Source organism: Lutra lutra, chromosome 18, assembly GCF_902655055.1.
Source record: "Lutra lutra chromosome 18, mLutLut1.2, whole genome shotgun sequence".
Classification (NCBI taxonomy): Eukaryota; Metazoa; Chordata; class Mammalia; order Carnivora; family Mustelidae; genus Lutra; species Lutra lutra.
Window position 1 is genome coordinate 38,676,869 of NC_062295.1, and position 24,793 is coordinate 38,701,661.

The 24,793-nt window shown below is 52.8% G+C and overlaps 1 protein-coding gene across 2 annotated transcripts in view; it reads left to right on the top strand.

Annotated features, from left to right (window-relative positions):
- Window positions 1-24,793, top strand: part of SNX8 (sorting nexin 8) — a 39,251-nt gene that overhangs the window by 5,911 nt on the left and 8,547 nt on the right. For both annotated transcript variants that reach the window (XM_047713355.1, XM_047713356.1), the window contains exons 2-7: window positions 18,236-18,426; window positions 20,605-20,722; window positions 20,970-21,091; window positions 22,820-22,900; window positions 23,835-23,995; window positions 24,599-24,731. In XM_047713355.1, the coding sequence (XP_047569311.1) occupies window positions 18,236-18,426; window positions 20,605-20,722; window positions 20,970-21,091; window positions 22,820-22,900; window positions 23,835-23,995; window positions 24,599-24,731 (806 nt within the window). The remainder of the gene's footprint in view (window positions 1-18,235; window positions 18,427-20,604; window positions 20,723-20,969; window positions 21,092-22,819; window positions 22,901-23,834; window positions 23,996-24,598; window positions 24,732-24,793) is intronic.

A 24,793-nucleotide genomic window follows, 5' to 3' on the forward strand; every position in this document is an offset into this window, starting at 1 on the left:
AGCTCGGTTGCCTGGCTTTGAGAACGGGGAGAGGCCCTTGGAGTGACCTCTTTGGGGCCCTTTGCTAATGTCAGAACTGAGTCCCCCTGCCCTTTGCTGAGGGGCTCCAGAGAAGCCAGAGAAAACACACACATTAGTGACCTAGGTTTCTGTCAAGTTAAAAAACATGTGGGGTTCGACTCTGTCGCGTAGAATGCTTCCTTGCGTGGTGAAACTATGAATGAAGAGCAAGCAAAATGCCATGAAAAGTTGGCAGTGGTCGCTCTGGTAGGAGAGAGGGGGGTTTGACCTCCAAGGCATACAGGGCGGGGGTGGGGGTTCAGGTACTGCTGGTCTTTTACTGGTCCACCTGGGTGTGTGTTGGAGATACAGTTTTGTTACACGGCCCGTAGCCATGTCACACCCGTGTGGTGTTATCTGTTTCACATGGGAAACGTGGAGGGCAACCCTGCGATCCCAAGCCGCCAGGCGCACTTGCTGACGATGTGGCTGGCCCAGTAGAGCTGGGCGCAGGGGGTCTTGTTTTAATGTGGTTTTGTAGGCATTTTGAAAGGCATTTTGAACTCTTTTGGGTTCTACTCTCTAGTTCATATTGGAAATGTATTTGTAGTGAAATACACGTGTGATTGTGTCAAGGTCAGAATCAATGGAGATTCCTGCCCTGAATCAGCAGGAGAGGGCCCCCCACCCGCCCCGGCTTCCACTGTTTCTGATGTCTATGTCTGGTTGCTACCGGCGCTGGTGAATTCAGCAGTTTCGGTGGGTCTGGGGAAAAGAAAAGCAGCAACCCAGACCTAAGGGCTGCTGGCCTGTGTTGCAGCCGGAGAGCTGTCTGGGGACGTCACCAGCAGTTCCCAGGATGTCCTTGGCCAAGGCCATCTACCGTAAAGGAATACGGCAATCGTCATGACTTAGCACTGTTAATTGTCTTGGGGATGGTAAGGTCACCTCCCAGCTCCTGAGAAATGTCCCTCACTGCTGGGTTTTCGTACCAGTGGGAGATTGAAGGTTGCATTTGTTGCTCTTCTGAGGAAGGTTTGTAGGTGCAGTTCTGTATCTCGGGGCGTCTCATGTGCCACAGGCTTTCCTTCTCGTGACAAACAGTGAAGGCGGGAGTCTGTTGGAGTCCCTGCAGAGTTTAGAGGTTAGCTGTGACCTGTGGAAGTGGCATGTTTCTCGAGATGGACCTGGTCACGGGTAGACAGTATCCCGTCTTCTCCCTCCTGGCTGAAGGGGCTTCCACGGAGGGCAATCTTCACGGAGCAGAGGACGGGTCGTGTTGCTGAGGAAGCCTTGCACACAGCTTCCTGTGTGTCAGACGCCCTGTTGGGGTCTCACGGAGGAGATGCGGTGCCCCTCACAGTCACCCTGCAAAGTCAGCTGTTTATCACACCCCCACTTTACGGATGGGGAAACTGAGGCGGCAGCAGTCCCGTTGCTGGCCTGGGACCCGAGAGTGGGATTCACATGCAGCTGAGCATGTGGCTCTGGTTCAGAAGCGGCAGATGTCACCTCCTTGCTCCAGTCCCCCTTGGGCTTGTGTCGTGATCCTGCCTTTCACGAGCCTCCCCCAGGTTTCACTTAAGTAGCCTTCCCTGCTGTGAACTTCCCTTCTCTGGAACCTTTTACGCACAGCGAGATTGTTCTATGTGACTGTTCTTGAAATACCACGGAGGACCATTCATTGTGGAATGTCGCCTATCTCTCTTCAGGAAGGGGGTGCACAGTAGATGGTGTGGCGGGATGACCGCAGGAGGTCTGTATATGGGCGGTGGTGGTTTTGCAGGAGAACCGTGACCCGCATGGTTTGCACGTGGGCCTGGGCTCTGCTCGTCGCTATCGGAGCCCCAGTTCACTCTGGGGAGCTGGGGGTCGATGTCGAACGGAGTGTTTCTTCCCGCTGAGCGGGATGTGACAGCGCTCAAAAACAAATTTCGCAGATCATGGCCGAGTTCCCTCCTCTCATGAAGACACTCAGATGATCCGAGATAACGGATTCTGGAGTCTTGGGGCTGCAGACGGCAGAGCGCAGTCCAGCCTTCTCTGCACGGAAAACTGGGTCTCCACGTTCAGCACACATTTGGCTGTGCGGGCAAGACTGACTACATACTTCTCTCACTGTGACATTCTTCCCAGTTCCTAGTTTGTTCATGCCAGTTTCTGGGGCGTTCCTTTCTCCGGCTGATGAATGGCATTCCTGGTTGTCGACCCTGCAGGCAGCTGGCTGGCAGGGACCTCGTCTTACTTTTTGTGATTCCTTCCATAGAGCGGTTGAGGTTTGTTCAGATGGATTTAATTGTATCTCACTTGGCTTATAATATGAGTGACTGCTTGGAATTTTATTAGCGGAGCCTCATTTGGTTGTGAATGCAGGCTTTTTAGTCTTCGCTGGGGTAGAGACGCACTTAGGCCTGCGGGATGTTTTGGAATATTTTCACTTCGACGGCAAGAGATCCTAGAAAACCTGAGTCACTTTCAGGCTGAACCAACCAGACCCGGGGTGAGGGTTTAAAGAAAGAATAAAAACCAAAACCAGATTGAATTTAGTTAAAGAGAGAGAGCATGATTCTTTTTGGAATTTTTGAACTCCTTCTTTGTAAGTTATTCTAAGATTTCCCAAATTAGCTAAAACAGTATTCCTTTTAAATGCTGGAAAAAATCTTTGGGCCTCCCCACATGTAAACATTCCAGAAGTGAGAGACCGAAGAGGTTTTTTGAGGAATAAACCCAACTTGAATGGGGCCCTTTCAGAAGCAGGTTTGGTGAGCTTCATGGAGAAGCAGAGATTGGGTGGCCCCTGTGCTGGTTCCTCCTGCTCCAGTTTGAGTCAGAGGAAGTCATCTGAGAGGTGACTGTTTTTGGCACTCAGCTTCAGTTTTGTGATGTCTTCAGGAAACAGACCCGTGATTTTTTTTCCCCTTCTGTGGTTTGGTCTCTTGCGTCTCCCTTGGAAAGGGGTAGCCCTCACAGCTGAGAATGTCCTATTTGTGTGTGAGTGGCTCTCCTGTGTCCCAAGATCCCCGGGGCCATCCTCATCGGTTTGTGATTAGCACGGAACTTCAGGCGTCATCAGTGTCACTGTGTAGAGTCCAGTGCTGGCAGCCATGAGCACGCCAGGCCCGTAATCCGCTTGGTCTGGGGTTTGGTCTGAAATTTCCATGTCTGGTCTGTAGGTCCTTTGGAAAAGAAAAGCTGGAGCACTAGGCACCATGCTAGCTGCTTTCACATACCTTCTTAAGAAAAAATTCTTGCATCCGGACAGTGATGTTGATCGTATGGTCCCCATCTTAGGGACGAGAAAACTGAGCGAGGTGAGGGAGGTGAGCTGTTGGTTCACAGTCACACAGGAGTCAGTGATGTGTGCTTAGACCATCTGAGCTCCGGCTCCAGGCATGGGGTGTGCCTGTCCTTGCTCCTCTCCCCATGAGTCATGGAGCAAGCATGGGATTGGACATCATCAGGTAGTCTGGTGTGGGTTCTGGCTCTGAGAGACTCAGCTGGCCAGCTCTGTGACCTTGGGCTGGCCCTGCTGCCAGCTGAGCCTCGTTTTCACATCTGTAAAGAGGGACCAAGCACCGGCTAAGGAGACGTTACGTGAAGCATTCAGTAAGGTTCCAGACACAAAGAAATGTGACCATTGGGAATGGCCCCGGTTTGGATGGTGGTGGGTACTGCACGCAGCTGTCTGGATGGCCGGCTTCATCCCTGTCTGAATTTGCGGGAAGAGTTAGGGGAGTGGGGAGACACATTTATTAAGGGCAACTCTGTTTGCTTCGGGCATTTAGCGGCTGCTTCTACTTCTGACTTGTAGCTTCCTGGTCACAGGGGTGACAGGGACCCCATGGGCCACTGTGAGTTTCTGTGGCCGTGTCGCCAGCTGGACTTTTCTGCTTGAGCCTGGAACAACCGGAGGGTTTCACAGGTGGATGATTTTCCCCATCTTGGTAGATACCTTCGTTCAAGGTCGCAGGCCACTGTGTTCCAGGCACGGCGCTGGCAGCGAGAAGCAGTTTGTATCCACAAGCTGGAGAGAAGAGCGGGAATTCGTAACACATGTGACAGCCTCACTGAGGTCTCAGTCACACACACACAATTCTCCCATTTGAAGTCTCCAATTTGGTGGTTTCAGTGTATTCATGGAAATGTGCAGCTGTCGCTGTCCTCAGTCTTCAGGCCTTCTTGTCTCCCCCAGGAGGAACCCCAAAGCCTTCATGGTCAGTCTTCATTCCCCAGTTCCTCTCCTCCTAGTCTAGGCACTGTTGATCTTTCTGCCCCTACAGATTTGCCTCTTCTGGGGTCTGTGTTACGTATGCCTTGGTGCCTGGCTTCCTTCACTGAGGGTCAGGTTTATCTGCAGGGTAGCACGGACCGGCATGCCGTCATGCTGTGTGGCTGCGTGGTGTCCCATCTTATCGAGACTGTACCTTACCTGTTCATCGGTCGGTGGACACGTGGACTGTTGTCACATTTTGGCTGTTGTGAATAGTGCTGCTGTGCACGTCCATGTACCCTTGTTTGTGTGGACACAGTTTTCATTCTTGGCAGTGGAATGACTGGGTCCGATGGCAGCCTCTTTCTGACCCTTGGAGGGATTGCTGGACTGTTTTCTGGCAAGTACGCGGGCTCCAGTTTCTCCATGTCCTCACCAACACTTGTTAGTGCCTCTTGTTTGTTTTTCTTTTTCATGCCCGTCTTTTTGATTATCGCCATCCCTCTTTTTGATTATCGCCATCCCAGTGGGTGTGAGATGGAATCTCCTTGTTGGGCGTCTTTTCATGTGCATATTGGCCTTTCGTGTATTTTTTGGGGAAATGTATATTCAAATCGTTCATCCATTTCTAAAATTACGTAGTTTGCCTTTTTAACTTTTTAGTTCATTTTATTTTTTTGGGTAGTTTGTCTTATTAAAAAAAAACCACGAGTTTTAAGAATTTCTTTGTATATTCTAGATACATACCCTTTATCAGATCCGCGATTCCTCCGTGTTTCTCCCCATTCTGTGCGTTGTCTTTCAGCTTTCTTCACGGTGTCTAGCAGCAGGACAGCCTTTAATTTTGATGAAATCCAGTTGATCTTTTTTTTTTTTTTAAGATTTTATTTATTTGACAGAGAGAGATCACAAGTAGGCAGAGAGGCAGGTGGCGACAGAGAGGGGGAAGCAGGTTCCCCGCTGAGCAGAGAGCCCGATGTGGGGCTCGATCCCAGGACCCTGAGATCATGACCTGAGCTGAAGGCAGAGGCTTAACCCACTGAGCCACCCAGGCACCCCCAGTTGATCTCTTTTGTTCTTTTGTTGTTTGTGCCTTTGGTGTCAACGGCTAAGAAGGCTTTGCCTCACTCCAGGTCAGGAAGATCTGGTTCTGTATTTTCTGCTCAGAGTTTGCAGTTTTAGCGCTCTCAAAATGGACCCTGGACCTGCGTGTATGGACCTCTCGTGTATGGCGTGCGGCTGGGTTCCAGCTGCATTCCTGCATACGCAGAGCGCACAGGCGGCACGTGCTGTGTGCCACCCCCAGGCTTGGCAGCGTCAGGGAGCCCAAGCTCCCTGAGCTGGGGTGGGGACGTGGTGAATGTTCAGGGGTGGGAGAAGCCTGTGGGTGAGACATGGAGGCTCGGCAAGGAGATTCAGCCCAGAGAGTAGGAAAGGATCACAAGCCTCTTCACGGAGCTTTGGAAACGCTTTGCTGTTACAGGAGTGTTTGAACTGAGTTTTGGAGAGGATTCAATTCCAAAATTCTCGGCTAAGAAGTACCTGAGGACTTGGAAGGACCTGAAGAGATTGTTTATTTTTACTTTGCTTCAAGGTAAAAACACTTGAATCGTTGCAGGAAGATGAAAACCTTTCTTCTCTTGCTGCGCAGGTTCACTATCCGTATGGCGCGTTACGGCTTTGTACAATCAGCGTTTTTGCCTTAGTTACTCTGGGGAACAGTGGCGATGGTCGCGAATTGGCCGGGTGGCCGTGGCGGGGGTGGGGAGGTGCTGCCAGTGTGAGTGGTCCCCGCTCAGGTCTCACCACATGTATCTCACTGAGGCAGGGTTTGTCACCGAGGGGACCTTGATGAGATTTGGTGTGGACGAGTGGGCAGGAGGCTGCTTCCCTGCCCACGAGATTGGAGCGGGCCTCCATTTCTGTATGTGGCTTTCTTGCTCACAGGACTTGGAGGATTTTCACTGAGGCTGCAAATGATTCCTGCGCACTTACTGTGCCCCGCGAGCCGTTCTTGATCACTGTGTGTGCCGAGGGAGGAGGCCTGCTGTTCTGGAGAGGATGGTCTTGTCGGGGGAGGCAGACAATTTCCAGACGCACTGAGCCAGTGACCTGTGTTTGCACGTGGAGTGGGGGGAGGGGACAAGTTGCAGTTGTCTCCGAGTACATGTCATGGGAAAGTGGTGTTGGTGCCAAGATTCAAAGGAGGTGAAGGAGCCGGCCTGCGGGTGGCTGGAGAGGGGGTGGCCCCTGCATGTGAGCGACAGACTCCCAAGTGGCAGGTGCCTGCCATGGCTAGAGAGAGGCGAGCAGAGGGGCGGCAGGACTGGAGTGTTTGCTGGTTGAGAAGGCAGAAAGGGACAGTTGTGGGGGCTAGAGGGGCGGGTGTGAGGAAACCTTGCACAAGGATCTATTCCCCTCCGGGATTGCCATTCTGATCACAGGCAGGAAGCTAAAATTTCAGTTTCCTTAGTCTTTTTTTCTCTCTCTGTCTCTCTTTTTTTTCTTTGAGAGACTGAGAGAGCGTACATGTGTAAGTGGGGACAGAGGAAGAGAGAGAGAATCTTTTTTTTTTTTAAGATTTTATTTATTTATTTGACAGAAAGAGATCACAAGTAGACAGAGAGGCAGGCAGAGAGAGAGAGAGAGAGAGAGAGAGGGAAGCAGGCTCCCTGCCGAGCAGAGAGCCCGATGCGGGACTCGATCCCAGGACCCTGAGATCATGACCTGAGCTGAAGGCAGCGGGTTAACCCACTGAGCCACCCAGGCGCCCCGAGAGAGAGAGAATCTTAAGCAGACTCTGCACTGAGCAGGGAGCCCAACATGGGCCTCGATCCCAGGACCCCCAGGATCGTGACCTGAGCTGAAGCAGAGTCAGACCTTAACCGACAGAGCCACCAAGGCGCACTGGTTTTCTCTTTTTAATGCCGCTGTCGTACATCTGTGGGATTACTGAGGTCACTGCACCAATGCTCAGAAGAGGGTTTCTTTTCCTGTTTTTTTTTAAAGAATTTATTTATTTATTTGACAGGCACAACGAGAGAGGGAGCACAAGCAGGGGTAGTGGGAGAGGGAGAAGCAGGCTCCCTGCTGAGTATGAAGCCTGATGTGGGGCTTGATCTCAGGACCCTGAGATCATGATCTGAGCCAAAGGCAGACACTTAACGACTGAGCCACACAGGCACCCCCAGAAGAGGACTTCTGAAAAAAGTCTTACTCAACATGGGTGTGTATAAAAGCCATCCAGGGAAGTGTCCATTAGCAGGAAAAAAATGTAGCATTCTCTAGGATTTGATGCTAATGATAGAATAAAAAAATAGAGCAGAATATTTTGCGAATGAGGCTGTTCTTCATGCATTTTCAGTGGCTGGGAATAGTTAGCGGGAGACTGGCTCCCTGAATTTTAGTTGCATACCTGAGATCTTGTGCAATCACTCCAGGTTCTTAGGAAGACAGAAGAATGGTTTCGGTAAAAAATCAAGGTGAAAAGATGAGTTGCTGGCAGCCGTGGTGGAGAAGTGTAGGCCCTACTGGAACGGTGAGGGGGAAGCAGGTGAGATTCCTGGGTGTGAGGCAGCCAGGCCTATTGCTGACGGGAGTGGGATGTGGCTCGGTTGCTCAGGAAGCTTGGAAGTACTGGCCAAGCCAGACCTGTGACCCCGGGGACCTCACCGAAAGGACCGTACCCAGCAGAAGGGAGTGTACATGCCTACCACCCGCCGTGTGCCAAGTGCTCCTGGCAGCGCCACGCATCCAAGGGAAACCCGGGAGCTAGTCAGGTGTCCAGCAGCGGACTGAGGAGCTAGACTGCAGCCTGAGCCCATGGTGGGGTCTGTAGCGATGACTGCGGCATGCGGGGACACGGGTGGGCCTCACGCAGCATGCCCAGTGGAAGCAGGCAGAGTCAGGGGGACTTACGGCCTGATGCCACTTATGCAACAACGGACCAAAGTCATGTGTGGGGCTAAAAGGTGGCAGTCACCTTTGGGGAGCGGAGGGGAGCCTATGTGTCCCCTCTATCTATCTGGGTGCAGCCACCCGGCCAGGCACGGAGCCAAGCAGAGTTGATGTGTGCACTTTGCGCACATGTGCTCTCTTCGGGACAAGAAAATGCAAAGGGAATGATTACGTTTATTGTATATGTGAAATATAATACTGCGTGTGCTTTATGGATGCGTGTGGACATGTGGGAAGCACGCTGGCCTGCCTGCAGATGCTGCCCGCAGGCCCTGGGGCAGTGGGTGCTGGCAGATGGCGGTGGTGGTGTGCCCTGTAATGTGTTTGCTGTAGCTGCCATCTTTTCAGAGAAACACATGGCACAATGTTATCTTCCGTGAAATCTCCATAGCGGATACAGGGAGTCTGATATTTTTTGTACTTTTATGTACGTTTGAAATATTTCACAACAAAGACAAACGTAATGCATTTATAAAGTACCCAAGAACAGAGCTTGATGAAAGGAGAACAGGGTTTGTGGTGATTGTGTTATGTGAGTGGCTAAGAGCCTAGGAGGTTTTTGCTTTTACAGAAAATTTGGCAGAGGAATGTGGTCATGTACACAGGTGGAAACACACTTTGTGTTTAAAAAATCCCCTATATGTTGTGGTCTGTCCGTGTGGGGAGTATGTGCAAAGGGGAATCAGATGTGTGCACGCTGTAGGGGGAGTGGCGTTCTTTTTCTTCTCTTTTTTCTCGGTGGAGGGGACAGAGGGACAGAGAGAATCCCAAGCAAACTCTGCATAGTGTGGATCCAGATGCGGGGCTCGATCCCCGGACCCAAGACCATGACTGGATCCGAAATTAGGAGTTGGGGCCTCTGGAGTAGTTTTCTTTTCTTTTTTTTTTTTTTTTTTAAGATTTTTATTTATTTATTTGAGAGAGAGACAGTGAGAGAGAGCATGAGCGAGGAGAAGGTCAGAGGGAGAAGCAGACTCCCCATGGAGCTGGGAGCCCGATGTGGGACTCGATCCCAGGACTCCAGGATCATGACCTGAGCCGAAGGCAGTTGTCCAACCAACTGAGCCACCCAGGCGTCCCTAGTTTTCTTTTTTTTTAAAAATGTCATAATGGTCCATGAAATAGGTTGGTAAGAGAAAGCTACATCCGAGCGGTAGCAAAGCTGGGGCTGTGAGCGTTTCTGTGTGTCTGAGCTCCAGGTTACGGGTCTGCCACCCACCCGAGGGTTGTTCACGGTGCTCCCTGGCCGTCCGCCTGCTGAGCTGTTACTTCTGAGGCCGTGGTCACCATAAGGACGAAGACACTGTTGCTTCCATTTCCTGAGATCAGCTGAATTTCAGAAAAACAGAGTAGCTTAGGACAGCTCTGGATCAGATGTAGAAACCTGTTTTGTGAGCCTGAAGAGGAATATTCCTTTGAAAATTGGGGACCCTGCTAGTTCGATTTCCTGTTATTTTGGTGGAAGAGTGGTCATCTGGAATGCCCTTGGTCACTGCCCTCTCTGATGATGAGTTCAAGCATGGTGTCCACATTTATGAGCCCCTGCCTGATTTTTGTCAGATTTTCCATGGGTCCAGGCAAGGTGCTGAGTTCCTTCTTCTGCTCATTCTTGTTTGCTGGATCTCAAACTGTGGCCCCCTGGACCAGCAGCCCCTGCCCCTGGGAGCTTGTTAGAAACTCAGGGTCTGAGGCCTCACCCTGGACTCTGGCGACGAGCCCAGCAATCTGTGTGGGTTTTCAGCTGTAAAACATCCGTGACCCACAATTCGAACCATTTTCAGGTGTGTAGTTCATGGCGTTAAGCACATTGACACTAGTGTGCAACTGTCACCACCGCCTGTCTCCAGAACTTTCTCATCTTCCTAAACGGAAACTCTGTCCCCATGAAACACTGACCCCCCCACCCCCACCACCCCAGCCCCCTGGCCCAGCTGTCCATTCTCTGTGTCTGTGATTTTGACGAGTTCGGGGACCTCCTAAAACGGGATCCCACTGTGTCTGTCCGTCCGTGCTCGGCTTCTTTTACTGGGCCCTGAGGTTCATCCGTATTGGGGCTGCGGCCAGGGTTCCTTCTTTTTTTTTTTTAAGATTTTATTTATTTATTTGACAGAGATCACAAGTAGGCAGAGAGGCAGGAAATCAGGCTCCCTGCTGAGCAGAAAGCGCAATGTGGGGCTCGATCCCAGGACCCTGGGATCATGACCTGAGCTGAAGGCAGCAGCTTAACCCACTGAGCCACCCAGGCGCCCTGGTTCCTTCCTTTTTAAGGCTGAAACTATTCCACAGTGTGGACAGACCACGTCGTGTTCATCTGCAGGACTTGGCTGCTGGGACTTGTGCTGTGAGTGACGCGTCCTCCTGGCCCTGCTTCCAGTTCTTGCAGGGAGAGACCCAGCAGTGGGACTGCTGGTTATGGGGTGATTTTCCTTATTCTGCAAGGTGATGCCCACTCTGCTTGGAGGCTGGACCCCCGAGACTGCGCCGTCTCTCGCTGGCCCTTGTCCTCCCGTGTTCTGGTTAATGGGTGGCCGAGGATGGCGGTCATGGTGGATCTGCGTGGTGGTAGACACGTGAGCTTGGAGGCCATCAGAACATGTCCCAGTGTACCCTCCTACTAAACTCGGACAGTGGGAACCTTCCTCCCTGGCTGCCTCTGGGGAACAAATGACTTATCGAGATTTGAAAAGCTCTTGATGCTGGGAGGGGCTCTGTGCAAGCGGTGAGGACCCCGGGCAGTGGCAGGGCTGAGCGCAGTTAGGGACACCCACACGAGCTCCATGCAGCCCTGGGCGTGGGTCAGTGTGCATCCCAAGGGGCGGCTCCTGGGACTGGCTGGCCTGCGCCGTCTGTGCAGCGTCTCATGGCCTGTGACTTCTGCAGCCCTCGGTGCTTGCTGAGGCTGGCTTAGTGTGAAGCGCAGGCATGTGTACCGGTGTGACTCACCAGGCAAATCCTCTTGGTTTCCTAAAGCTCTGGCCGTGCTGGGTGAGTACTGGCCTGGTTGATAGCTGCTGTCAGAGCACGGGGGGCTAGCCGTCTCTGCATGTGTGCCCCTGGCAGGACTGCCACCCACACGCTCTGACGGAAATGTGTTGGGAGGGCTCGGCGTGTTGGACGTTTTGTTGTGTCTCATTGGTGGATAGCTGACTTGGAGAATCACAGCATTTCAGAGCTGAGGGGATGCTGAAGACGGCTCACTGACTGGTACCCTTCGTGCACTGCGGAGAGGCAGAGGTGTGCACTGGGGGTCCCACGGGGCGCTGGTGGCTGGCTTGGGAGTGACGCCTGTTTCTCTGACGCCTGCCAGGCTGTCTGGCAGTAGCGAGGTATCTGGAGGAGCGGGGCCTGAGCCTCACCCCTGCCATGCGTGAGGCCTTGGTCTGCAGCCGGCCTGGAGCCCAGCGCCCCAAACACCTGTTGTTATGGGCAGTTGGGTCTACATTTTAGTCCGTGGATGCACCAAGACTTTTTGAAGTTGAACACCAGAATCTGGAAAGGAGGCCGGGGGATTACGAGTGAGTTCTAGGAGTTATTTTTAGCTCTGTTGTGTTGTTTCCTCACAAGGGCCACTAGGGCAAGGAGGAATCAGCCTGCGGGTCTGAGCCTGCGGGTGTGGGAGCGGCTTTCCTCCCAGTGGCTCGTGGGTGGCGTGTCCAGTCTAGGCCTTGTTCTGGACTGGCCTTCTGGTTGGGTCTAAACCCCACAATTGAGCAGGTTGGTGCCAGAAGGGTTGGGCCCGGGAGGGCACTCCGCTGGGGGGGACCTCTGAGGGGTTGTTGTGGTCATCGAGGTGCACCGAGGGTAAGGGGCAGGCGTCCTGACCCCTTCTTACTGGTGATAAGTGGTAAGCTCAGAGGCAGTCACCTGCCTGGCCACGTGGTGAGGAAGTGAGACACCGGATATCAGCACATGTGTATCTGACGTCAAAACCCATCCTTCCAGCCCTTCAGTCTGGGGCCCAGCCGCCTCTTTCCTTGTCTGCCTCACCTGTCGGGGCTGGGTGGGCACGAAGTATGTCTCTTTCATGAGAGCGTTGAGGTCCTGTCTTCAAACTTGACATTCACTCCCAGAAAACCAGAGTCTTCCTCCACGTGTGCCTGATCTTTCCATGGTGAGTGGGCCGTTACAGGACAGGTGGCTGATCTGACATGACCTGTTTTCCTTCCTAAACCGGTTTAAAAACATTTTTTTTTTTTAAAACATGGATGTCCTCATTCAGGAAGCCGATACTTGGGGCCATAGCTTCCTTAAAACTGAAGCTTCTCCGGAGGGGCTCTTCTTCGGGTGGCGGGGACCCATCAGGAGCACGTGCTGTGTCTGTGAGTTAAAAGGTGCCACTTGGAGTCTGACTTGAAATGTTTTTTTTTTTTTTTTTTTTTTTTTTTTGTTCTGACTTTTAGCTTCTCTTGTGGTCAGAGTTCAGATTCTTCAGCAGCACATGACCATTTGGTAATCATTACTGAGCATACGTTCTGTCTTGGGATATCTTACTTTAACCATCAGGAAAAGAACAAACCTAGGACGTGCTTGATAGTGAAAACTCCCTCTTACTTACCAATTAAATTAAATTAAATTAATTAATTAATTAACTTTTTTTACTTAACAAATTTTAGTGAAGACTTCTTGGTGCTTCCCAAATTATTTTTCCCTTATTACTTCTATCCTCCATTCTTTTGACAGTGCCCTGTTTTGCATCAGATAGGTGTTTTCTTGTGTACTGTTGAAATTTCTTTGTTTTGGTCCCTATATGATTTTCTGGTATTTTCTTAGGGATTGCCCTGGGAGTCATAGTTTGCATCTTAACATGTACCAGTCCAACTTGGATGGTACCAGTGTAATTTCAGGTGTGTGTGTGGAAACCTCGCTGCCGTACAGCTCCCTTCCGCTCTGTGCTCCCTCACCGTCCTGCAGATTGTATCCCTGTAAATGGTATGCGGTCAAAGCGGATTTGTGGGCTTGCCCAACTCAGCTGTCTTCTAAGTCAAGCAGGAAAACAGTTACAAGTGAGGAGTTAAGTTTCTGCTGCCTTTTATATTTACCCTGTGTAGTTCTGGTTCTCGTTCTTTCTTCGTGTGGATTTGTTTCTTGCAAGGAAGGGCTGCTGGTGCCAAGGTAAATTTGCCGTTTTTGCTCTTCTGGGGCTGTCTTAATTTCTTCTCCGTTTTGGAAGGATAGTTTTCCTGGCTGTAGAATAGGGTTGACCGTTCTGTCCTCTGGCACTTTGTGCCATCCCACTGCCTTGTGGCCTCTGCGGCTTCTGAGGAGTGAGCTACCCACTTGCTGATCTCCCAGTGCTTTCAGGCTTCTCTTTGTCTCTGGATGGTTTGAACAGTGCAATTCTGATCTGTCTAGTTGTGAATCTTCCCGAGTTTATCTTAGTTGGAGTTTTTTGGATTCTTCGATTTTTGGGGGGAGATTTTATTTATTTATTTGAGAGAGAGAGAGTGTGAGCATGTGCATGTGCACACAGGGGCGGGGAGGGATGGGGGAGGGAGAGGGAAGGAATCCCAAGGAGTCTCTGCACTAAGTGTGGAGCCTGACATGGGGCTTGATCTTACGACTCCAAGATCATGACTTGAGCTGAAACCCTACAGTCGGATGCTTAACTGACTGAGCCACCCAGGTGCCTCATGGGTTCTGGGATTTTAAAAATCAAATTTTGGAAAATTTTGGCAATTCCTTCAAATATTTGTTCTGAGCCTTTCTGCTTTGGGGCCCCTGATGATGGTGATGTTGGTGTGCTTGACAGGTCTCTGAGGGTCTGTCCATCTTCCTCATTCGCTCTCCTTTCTGTCCTCTGGACTAGACAATCTCTGTTGGCCTATCTTTCCCTCTGCCCTGTCGGATCTGCAGTTGCATCCCTCTAGTGAATTTTTCATTTCATTTATTGAGCTTCTCTAATCCATAATTTCTATCTGCCTCTCTTGCACAACTCTTTTAATCAGTATTTTCTGTTGCTGAGACATGGTTCTCCTACTTTCCCTTGGTTCTTTAGAGATGGTTCCCGTTAGTTCTTGGAACCTATTTCTAAGAGCTGACCTACAGTCTCTGTCAAATGAGTTTAGTGCCTGGTCCTCCTCGAGGACAGTTTCTGGTGGAGGTTTTTTCCTTGTGTTTGGCCAACCTGTCTCATTTCTTTGCATGTCTTACAAACTTTCGTTGTTAACTGGATGGTTTAAATAATATAATGTGGCCACTCTGGAAATCAGATTTTCCTCCCTCCCCAAGGTGTTGCTGCATATTGTTGACTTTTTTTTAACGACCTCTCTGAACTAATTCCCGTAAAGTCTGTTGTGAGTGTTGTGTGGCTGCCGTGACAAAGCACAAACTAGGTGGCTTGAAGCAGCAGAAACGTCTCACGGCCCTGGAGGTAGGAAGTCTGAGATCCGGGTGTGGGCAGGGCTGCGTGCGCTCCCAGCCCACAGCGGAGAGTACTTCCTGCCCCTTCCAGCATCTGGCTGCCATGGGCCACCCTCCACCTTCTTGGTTTGTGGCCACGTGGCTTCAGTCTCTGCCTCTGCTGTCATGTGCCCACCCCTGTGTGTTGGGGGTCTCTGGGGCCTCCTGTGGTCCTCCCTTGTCTTATGAGGACTCTAGTCACAATGGAGTGAGAGCCTGCCCTATTCCAGTGTGGCCTCATTTTTTTGTTTTCTTTTATGAAAGATTTTATTTATTTTCTCGAGGGAGAGAATGCAAGCATGAGCAGGGGGAAGGGCAGAGGCAGGGGGAGAAACAGGCTCCCTGCTGAGCAAGGAGCCCAATGTGGGGCTGGAGCCCAATGTGGGGCTCGATCCCAGGAGCCTGAGATCATGACCTGATCAGAAGGCAGATGGTTACCCAACTGAGCCACCCGGGTGCCCCCAGCATGGCCTTGTTTTGACTTAAGTAATCATCACATCAATACTACACTCTGGCTTGCCACACATCTTCAGTTTCCTGTGTTCTGAAAACGCGAGTTCTGACCATTTTTGTTTCTCTCGAAGGAAGGATTTTCGGAGGTTCTTACTTCTGCCACTTACTGGAGTCGCCCACCTTCTACGCATAAGGTGTTCCTAGTTCTCGTTTGTGTTCCGTACGCTGCGGTCACGCTGACTGTACAACATAGCGGTATTGGCGTGTTTACGGGCGGTGCACCCTCGACGGGAACAACTCAGGAGCATCTTATCAACCCCCAAAGAAACCCCTTATTTTCCAGTCCTCACTTCCCAGTTCTCCCATCGCTGCTCCCCACCCCCAGGTGGGCACCCGTCCACTTTGTTTCTGTACTTTGCATGGACTCATCCCGTACGTGGTCTTTGTGTCTGGCATCTTCCACCATCGTGTTTTCAGGTCTGTCTGTCTTGTAGCGTGAATCTGTCCTGCATCCCTTCGTACAGCAGACTAGTAGTCCGTTCGGATAAGCCACCCACTTCAGTTTATTCCTGGCCAGTTGGGTTTCTCTGCTCTCTGGCTCCTGTGGACCTTTGTTTGCAGGTGTCTGTGTGGACATCCACGTTCACCTCTCGGGGGTATTTCTGCCGGTGGGACTGTGGGCTCACACGGGGGCTCTGCCTCTCACGCTGTGCGGACGTGCCGGGCTGTTCTGGAAGACGGCTTCCACCAGCACGTGTAAGGCTTTTCCGCATCCTGGCCAGTGCTCACTAGTCCTTGTCTTTCTTTTCTTTTAGATGAGAGCTGTTACAGTGGGTGGTATCTTACCATGAATGTGATTTGCATTTCCATGACGGTCTGGGATGTTGGAGCATCTTTTTGTGTGCTTAGTGGCCACTGGTATACCTTGGGAGGAATTTTTATGCAAATCCTTGGCCCATTTTTAAATTGGGTTGTGTGTCTGTCTTTTATTTTTACTGTGTCGTCAGAGTTCTTTATGTATTCCAGGTATAAGTTTCCTTTCAGATATAGGTATTTGCATATCTCTTCTCTGATAAAAATGTTCTTCCCCTGGTACCTTTTGACTTCGTTTTTCCTGTCTGTCCACATATTCTGTGCTCTGATTACACAAAACTTTGTTTTTCCCAGACATGCTGCTTTTCATTCCTGAAAATGCAGTAAATAGTGGCAGTCAGCCATTTGGCAAGCTTTCTTTGAGGCCCTTCTTTGTGCCAACCCCCCCCCCCCCCAAGCAGCAGGGATGTATCCCCTGGAGCTTGTGCTCAGACGTGGCGTCTGGGCCCCCTTTCTCATGATCAGGGTGTTGTTAAAGTTAGGTCACAGTGGGATTCCCATTTGCCCTGGAGTTTGGATCCTCGCGGACTGTGCCCGGCCTTGGGGACCGTCCATAGCCGTGTACGGAATGCGTATTAGTGAGCTCAGTGAGCCTGCAGTGTTTGTTACTGTTGTCGAGTGGGCACTTGAGAAACACTTGTTGGCTCCTTGACTGAGAGGACATGTGGTCCCTGAAGAGAGTGGGTAAACAGTTTAAGGCCAGCAAAATATTTTTACACGGAAAGGGGCTGGGTTCTTAGGATGAGAGAACCTTCTGGAGCTGTGGTCTCCACATTTCGGCCATTAAGATATTGGGGACTCTTAATATATACACACATGTACACACGCACGTGCACACGCATGACATACACACGCACAACCATGGTTGTATGCACAGACACACTTGCACATTCACACTTATACACACCCCATATACTCGTCTACTTAAATGCTCATGCACACACACGTACACAGCTGCGTACATACATACCCACATATCTCACACTTGTATACACTCGCACATACACTGTATACACATACCACCCCCATATACACACAGTCACACTCATGAACACACATACGCCCACGTACACACACTCAGACACGTGCACACACATGCTCACATATGCACACACCATGCTCCTCTACATGCTCACGCACACGTATGCGTGGACATGCATACAATACTTGTTTAGGAAGTTATGTGCATGGCTGTCCTGCATCACGTGTGTTGTATTGCTGTCACAGGAGTGTCACGTTGTGGAAGGAGAGCTGGAAATACAACTAGAATTGCTTCTGTTTTCTCCTTGCGCCCTGGGGTATGTGGCCGCACTCAGGGGGGAGCTTTCTGCTTTAGAGCACATAATACTGAGCTTGTGTGTGGAGTTTTTATGAGGCCCTTGGGGTTCTCAAGTAAGCATTAAGGCTGTAGTTTATTTTCTTTCTTTAATCTTTAAGGTCAATTAAAGGCAACTACATTTTCAATTCTAAAATGCTGAGTAATTTCACGGATGAAGATAATCTAGTCTTTAATTCTGTTTAGAATAGAAGCCATACTCTTACTTTGAAGTGTTGTTTTAAGAAGGAAATCATGAAAAATGATACAACCAAGTTGTGGAAAATTTGGAAAAAAGAGGAAAGAAATCTACATTTTGTTGCGGTTACTTACAGTAGTGTTGGCTAGAGGAGGACCCCCTCCCCCTCTGTGGGGTACCTTAACTTTACTATGTTTTTTAACCCAAAAGAACTTTGTTTCTTAAGAACTCGCTGTACTAAAAACCAAACTGGCTTTTTAACATGACTTCTGTGTTTGTTAGCCTGTGATCTCTCTGCTCCGTCTCTGGCTGTTCTGTGAGGGGTGGGCGGCTCCTGCCTGTAGGGAAGCGGAGTGATTCTTCGGCTTGTGAGATTGGGGATCTTAGCTCTAAGCAAGCATGGGGGTTTTTTGCCTGCATGGAATTGGAATGATTCTTTTGGCACACGGAGTCATAGGTGTTCACTGTAGAAACGGTGGGACGGAGAAATTGTACAGCTCGCGCTTCAGTTTTAACCTCTTTCTGGGCTGTAGAGAAATGGCGGGCTCTTTTCCATGAAACTCGTAAAGAGCTCACTTTTTTCCTGTCCAAGTTGAAAACTCAGTCTGACTGGTCTTGGATCCATGGGTGTATTTGCTGACTCCTGGTCGGCTGGATGCCTCACGGTGGTGACTCTTAGGAGCAGAAGCTCCATGGCCTGAATGAAGGGGGGTGACAGGGCCACGGTCCGGGTGCTGAGGGAGTGCACGGTGGTGGGAGGGCCGGCCGGGGGCAGCCTCCACTTTTCCGAGCAGCTGTTTTTATTGGCCATTTACCATCTCTTGTCCAGACTCCCCCACGCCCCAAGTCAGCCAGCGGAGGGACCCGCACCCCAGTCGGATGCAGATGCCACAGGGGAACCCGCTGCTGCTGTCCTGCACCCTGCAGGAGCTGCTGGCCAGGGACACTGTGCAGGTGGAGCTCATCCCTGGGAAGAAGGGCCTCTTCCTGAAGCATGTGGAATATGAGGTCTCCAGCCAGGTGAGGGGTAGGCGGCGTGTGCCCTCTGGGAGGGGGGGCGGCGTGGGGGGGGATGGGCCGCGAGGGAGTCTGTGTGTTGGTCTTAGAGGGGAGAGCCGACACCGGGCGTGGAGAGCCAAGCCGCCTGACAGATGTTTGCGCAGCTGGGCCGTCCCGGTGTCTCCGTCTGGCTCAGCCACACCCCCAGCTCGCTCATCCTGCCCTCGCTGGCCCTGTGTCTGGGAAGCTGCTTGGAGGAGCGCCTCTGGGGCACAGGCTGGCCTGACTCCATCCTTGAGGGTGGAGTGTGGGCTCCGGGTCATGTCTGGAGGGCAGGGTTGCCATGCATCTTATCCCCACTGGGGACGCTGCCTGTGCTCTTAGGGGCCCCCGATACCGGAGTCAGGGAGGTGCTGGGCACCTGGCCGCTCTTCTGTGCGGTGACGGGATGGCATCCGCAGTGCTAACTAACTTTCTTTCTCTCTCTCTCTCTTTCTTTCTTTCTTTCTTTTAAAGATTTTATTTATTTATTTACCAGAGAGTGAGAGAGAGCAGGAGTGAACAGCAGGCAGAGAGAGAAGCGGGTTCCTTGCTGAGCAGGGAGCCCGACGCAGGACTCAATCCCAGAACCCTGGGATCATGACCTGAGCTGAAGGCAGATGCTCAACCGACTGAACCCCCCAGGCTTCCCTGCATTCTCTTTCTATATCCTGGTGCTTTTAGATCAGATACTGGGGTAGTTTTTGTTCAGAAACCGAGGATTAAGTCATCGATGAGCTGACAGCATCGTTGGGCTTGTGGAGTCCCACTGTGTTAGTGGGGGACGCACCAGGACAGGTGGAGTGGGGCTGTGCTGGCATGCCAGTGTTGGGCCATTGTGGGGCTTCGGTTGGAAGGGTCCGTGTCATCCCAGGGAGGAAACACGTTTTCCAAACCGAACGGCCGTGTGTGTGCGCTGTGGGAGTCTGCAGTCACAGGGTTTGTGTGTCAAGATGTTTTCAAGCTACAGAGGCTGAAGTCTGTGAATCAGCTTTGTTCTAGGGTGCGTGTGGGTGCTGCTCCCCTGGGCGCGGGCACATCTCCTCCCTCTGGGTCTTGTTGCAGGTGCGGTGGCTCTGGGTGGTGGGGGCTACCCTCCCTGTGTGGTGCTAGCAGCTGGCCCTTTCCTGTTCTTTCAGGAAGTCTGTTGTCCCATGATGCACATTTTCTCAAGGAGGCAGCTGTGTGCAGGCCACCTCCTGAGACATGCTGTTCTGGCAGTGGCAGGGCCACGCGTTCTGTCCTGAGCCCCGCTCCTCCACGGGCTGCCCCATGATCTGTGTCCCGCAGACAGGGCATCTGTCACAGTCTGCCCCACACGGACATGTTGTCGTCACTCAGAGACCACAATTGGTGCCATGGTCCCTCTGGGTGGGTGTGCATTCTGTGGGTCTGGACGCTGATGACCGGTGTTACCCGATGGTGTCCCCCAGTGTTAACGACCCTGAAAGTCCTTGTGTCCCACCGTCCATCCCTCTGCCCTGAAGCCCTGGCGGCTGGCCCTCCCCTCCTGTGTGCACAGCTCTGATTCCCTGGAGCACCCAGCCATCGGGATCAGACAGGCGTCTGTCGCTGAGCTGCGTTACTTACAAGCAAGACAGCCTGCAGACCGCTGCTCGTGCGTGTGTGTCACGTGCGCTCTGACGTGGAGCTGGGGTGGGCTTCTCTGCTGCGTGGGGGCTGGCTGTCACGGAGCCCGCGGGTCTGTCCAGGATGGGACGTCTGCGTGTCCAGCCTGCCTGGGCAGTGTCTGGTCTGCCGTGACAGCCAGCGCTCTCCCAGGAGGTCGTGCCTGTCACACCTGCACCGTGTGACCCTGTATGGGAGGGTGCCTCCAGGACGAAGTGAAGAAGGCGTTGTTTGCATGTGCTGCCTTGTAAGGGTGGGGGGCGGGGTGGCTGTGCTGGGGCAGACCCCTGTGAGAAGTGTGCAGTCCTCAGGAGAGCCCGGTCATGGGTGGGTGGGCAGAGTGATCACTCCGGGCAGTGTTGGCAGTTGTGTGAGCTCTGCCGGGGGGATGGGGCTTGTCCTCGGTAGAGTCTGGTGAGATTTGGGGTGGGGGGTATTGAGCCACAGCACTCCCGTGGCTCTGGTTGGTGGCGGGGGCGCACGGGGGCGGTTTCTGGTGTCCAGTCCAAGCACAGAGCCCTGGTCTTGCAGCGCTTCAAGTCCTCCGTGTACAGACGGTACAACGACTTCGTGGTTTTCCATGAGATGCTGCTGCAGAAGTTCCCCTACCGCATGGTGCCGGCCCTACCGCCCAAGAGAGTGCTGGGAGGTAAGGCCGGGGTGCCACACGTCGGGGCGCTGGAGGCCAGGGTGCCGGGAAGGCCGGTGTAGGCCAGCGGGCAGGTGCAGCTGAGCCCATCTTGCCAGTCAGCGGTCTGCATGGTGGGGAGCACTGTGGGTGCGGACAGCAGGGCCCCTGCTGCTCCTGGCGGCTTTCCCTACTGGGGTGTGTTTGCGGGGGGCTGGGATGGTGCGGCTGCCCAGCCCGTTGCTGAGCCCGTGCTCTTTGCCTGCAGCCGACCGAGAGTTCATCGAGGCCCGGCGGAGGGCGCTGAGGCGCTTCATCAACCTGGTGGCTCGGCACCCTCCGTTCTCCGAGGACGTGGCCCTCAGGCTGTTCCTGTCCTTTAGTGGTCCCGTGAGTACTTTGCTGTCCCGGGTGGGGCCTGAGCTTCCCGACACTCACTTTGCTTGTCTTGCTGTCCTCGCGTGGGTGCCCTGACGGAGTCCGGCACACGTGATGGCCCCGAGTGAGATTTCCTTTCTTCCCGGTTTAATGGGAAGGTGGTGTCAGGAGCCATCCGTGGCTTTGGCCTGGCAGGATTTGGAGATTCGGAGCGCCGTCACTGTGGGCGCTGAGGCTCGTTCACTGAAGGCTTTGCTTGGGAGGGTTACGGAAGTGCTGGAGACCCCAGGTTGCAATGAGTCTCAGTGTCCCAGAAAGCAAATAAGGCCACTTTGATGACGTGCCATTGGAAGACTAAGCTGAGTCCTTTTCACAGAGCTGCAGGATAGACCACGTCCTGGGAGACCGTCTCCACATGGATGTTAATTTCTGTTAGAAACCAAGCAGCTGTGTCTGTCAGCTGTTGTGCAGCGTTCCTTAGCCTTGGGAAGCAAGGCAGAGCCCTTCCTTCCAGTTGGGGAGGAAGTCCCTGCCTTGTCCCAAGAGCAGTCTGCTCGCTGGCTGGGGTTGGAGTAGGGGTGGTGGAGGGCCTCCAGCAAGGTCGCTGTACCGGGGGCATAAGCGGGGGCATCTTCTGTCCGAGGGAACCCCTTCTTGCCCCTTCTTGCGTACTTTCCCAGTATGGAAAGCCGCCAGGAGCAGCCCACGGCCCTACTGTCCGCAACCTCTTCTGGGAGGGGCTCAGTCCCACCCTTTCCCACTGGGGAAAGGTGCTGGACACAGTTGAGGAGGCGCAGAGGCAGACACACCCCGTGAGACAGAGGGGCCTGGGACCTCCTCGAGAAGGCTTTCCTGCTGCTTGCCTAGGGGTACCTGTCACCACCGCCCCTTTTCTGGGACGTGAAGCAGACATTCCATGAATGCTTGCTGTGACCGTCTGCTCTTGAGCTGAGTGTGGGCCTTGGAACCCCGGGCAGACAGGCTCCTTTCACGCAGGAATCTTTACTGTCAGAGAGGAATGTGGGGGGACATGGGAGCCACATGTGCTGGGCACAGAGCCAGGCGGCATCCCTGTGCTGGGGACGTGAGGCCCCTCTGACCCCTTCCTCACACAGATAGGGTGTTCCTAAGAGCTCCCTGACTCCATTTCCTCTGGTAAAATGAGAGATTAGGACAGATGATCCTCCAGGCTTCTCTGAAATTCTAAAATTCCCTGACCTGTAAAAAGCTGCAGATGAGGCTCTCTGCTGTATTTCCCGTGGCTCTTTGTGGGTCCTGGTCTTAGCCATGGCTTTGCTGAGGAGGCCTGTGTGCTGCCCATCAGCCCTCCCGGGGCTCTGTGGGGCTGCCTTCTGTGGGTCTGTCCGTAGGAAGGAGACCTCAGCTCTCGTCTCTGTGCCCCATGTGGCGGGACCTACCAGGACCTGATGCTGTGGCACGGGGGTCATCCCTGCTCTGCAAATGGGAGTTCCTGTGTTTCTGGAGAGAGAGCTCCCCTCTGGAGCCAGAGGTTTCGTGGTGCTGGTGTGGTTACACCAGGCTTTCCTGTCTGTGGAAGGCCACTTAAAGGTTAAGGTCAATGGGAAGAAATCCGGGAAGATAGTGACAAGATCTTCTGGGGATGCCTATGTAACAGCCCTCTTGCGGAGGGTCTGCGTCCTGCCTCCTGCTGGCCTCCTTGGTCTCACACAGACTGTTCTGCAGCTGGTAGATGTGGGCTGTTTCTGTTTTCCTTTGCAGGACGTGCAGCACAAGTTAAAGGAATCAGCTCAGTGTGTTGGAGATGAATTCATGAACTGTAAGCTGGCTCCCCGGGCCAAGGTACTTCTCTCGTCGTGATGCGCACCCTCCAGTCCTGGCAGTGACCACTCGACCCGGTCATGCTCTCTTGCTTCCACCACATGCCGGGGATGGCGCTGAGGCCCGCCGCCGGGTTTTCTCATCGACTCTCCTTTCACCTGCTCCAACGCACAGCACGTGACCTGCCCATTTCACAGATGGGGAGACGGCCCCGAGAGGCTGCCAGGGTCCCAGACCCGCCTAGCAGCCGACCCAGTTGGGGCTGAATGCGGTCTGGCCTCAGAGCCCCCCAGCTCTCCTGCCACTTTGAGGCTTTTTTGTGATCCAGGTAGACTCCTGCCGGGTCACCAGGCTCTCAGATTTCAGGGGGCGTGGGATTGTTGCGTTGGTTTATTGTAAAATTTGGCAAATCTGTTTTGTCTCTAAAAAGAATTAAGGTGGCCACTGGGTAGCTTTTTCCTTTTCCTTCTTAAACTGCTTCTCTGTGCGGAAATATGGACTCTTATCTTTGTTTCATTTCCTAAGGTTTCTGTTTTCTAAGCATTACGGAGTTAACATTAGTTAACGCTAATGGGTAGTTAACAGTAAAGCTGGTAAAAAGCGCCCCTTGAGGGAAAAGTGCGGCCCCTAGAGTCAGGATTCATTCATGTCACTTCGAGCTTGAAGGTTCTCATTGGAGCACATTCTGGCAGGACCTCTGGTTGGATCCGCTTTTGGTGGACGCTAGTATTGCCATCTCCTGGGGTCACTCAGCTTGGTGTTTGTGGTGTATGCATGATGATGCTTTCTGTTTCTTTTTTGGACAATGAGGGAGGCCCTAGGAGGCCCCCACATGGCCTGATGTCTGGGCTGACGAGCTGCTCCGTTAGAGGGCTTCGTCTCCGTCCTGAAGGGCGTAGTCTCCAGAAGGCCCCTCACAGCCTGTAATCCACAGCCTTGCTGTCCTTCCTGCCAGGACTTCCTCCCGGCCGACATCCAGACTCAGTTTGCCGTCAGCCGGGAACTCATTCGGAACATCTACAACAGCTTCCACAAGCTTCGAGATCGGGCCGAGCGGATCGCGTCCAGGGCCATCGACAATGCTGCTGACCTTCTCATATTCGGGAAGGAGCTGAGGCAGGTGCCCCACTCAGTTCTGCAGGGCAGTCTGGGGAGGGATCTGCAGCGCATGGGGCAGAAGGTGTTTTACCATAGCCACACCGGTTCTGACCTGTTTCACTTTTAGAAGGTGAAGGAGAGGGTTGGGGAAATGGATCATGGAATTTAGCAGAAAAAAAAATGGGGGAATTTAGGCAGGGAAGCGTGGATCCCTGAACACACAAGCCTGTGCTATGTAGGTGACACGGTGTCTTCCCTGCTGTCAGGACTAGACCAGAAAAGGACACCAGACTGTTCGTGCTCCTCTGGGTGGAGGGGTGGTGGGACAGGCATCCAGGACCGCGCCCTCCTCCTCAGTCTACACACGTCTGCCTCCCAAACCCTCGTGTGCACACCTGTCCCCTGGGCGGGGGGGGGGAGGGGGGCCTTGCTGACCAGGACTGGTTCAGGAGGCCTGGGTGGGGGGTGGCTGAGGTCCTGCCTTTCTGGCAGATGCTCAGGTGGCCCTGGGGACCCCTTTTTGTGGAGTAGAGGGTGCCCTGGGATGACACGTCAGGCTGGATGGCCAGCTCGGCTCCCAGTCCTTGAGTGTCTTGTCTCCTCTGTTTCTTGTTCCCTTAGTGCTTTGGGGTCTGACACGACCCCACTGCCCTCCTGGGCCTCTCTGAACAGCAGCACGTGGGGGTCCCTTAAACAGGCGCTGAAAGGCCTGTCCGTGGAATTTGCCCTGCTTGCTGACAAAGCTGCCCAGCAGGTGAGTGAACTTGTTCTCCTTGGCGCCTGTTCCAACAGGCCATGCCTTGGGAATGGACGCCG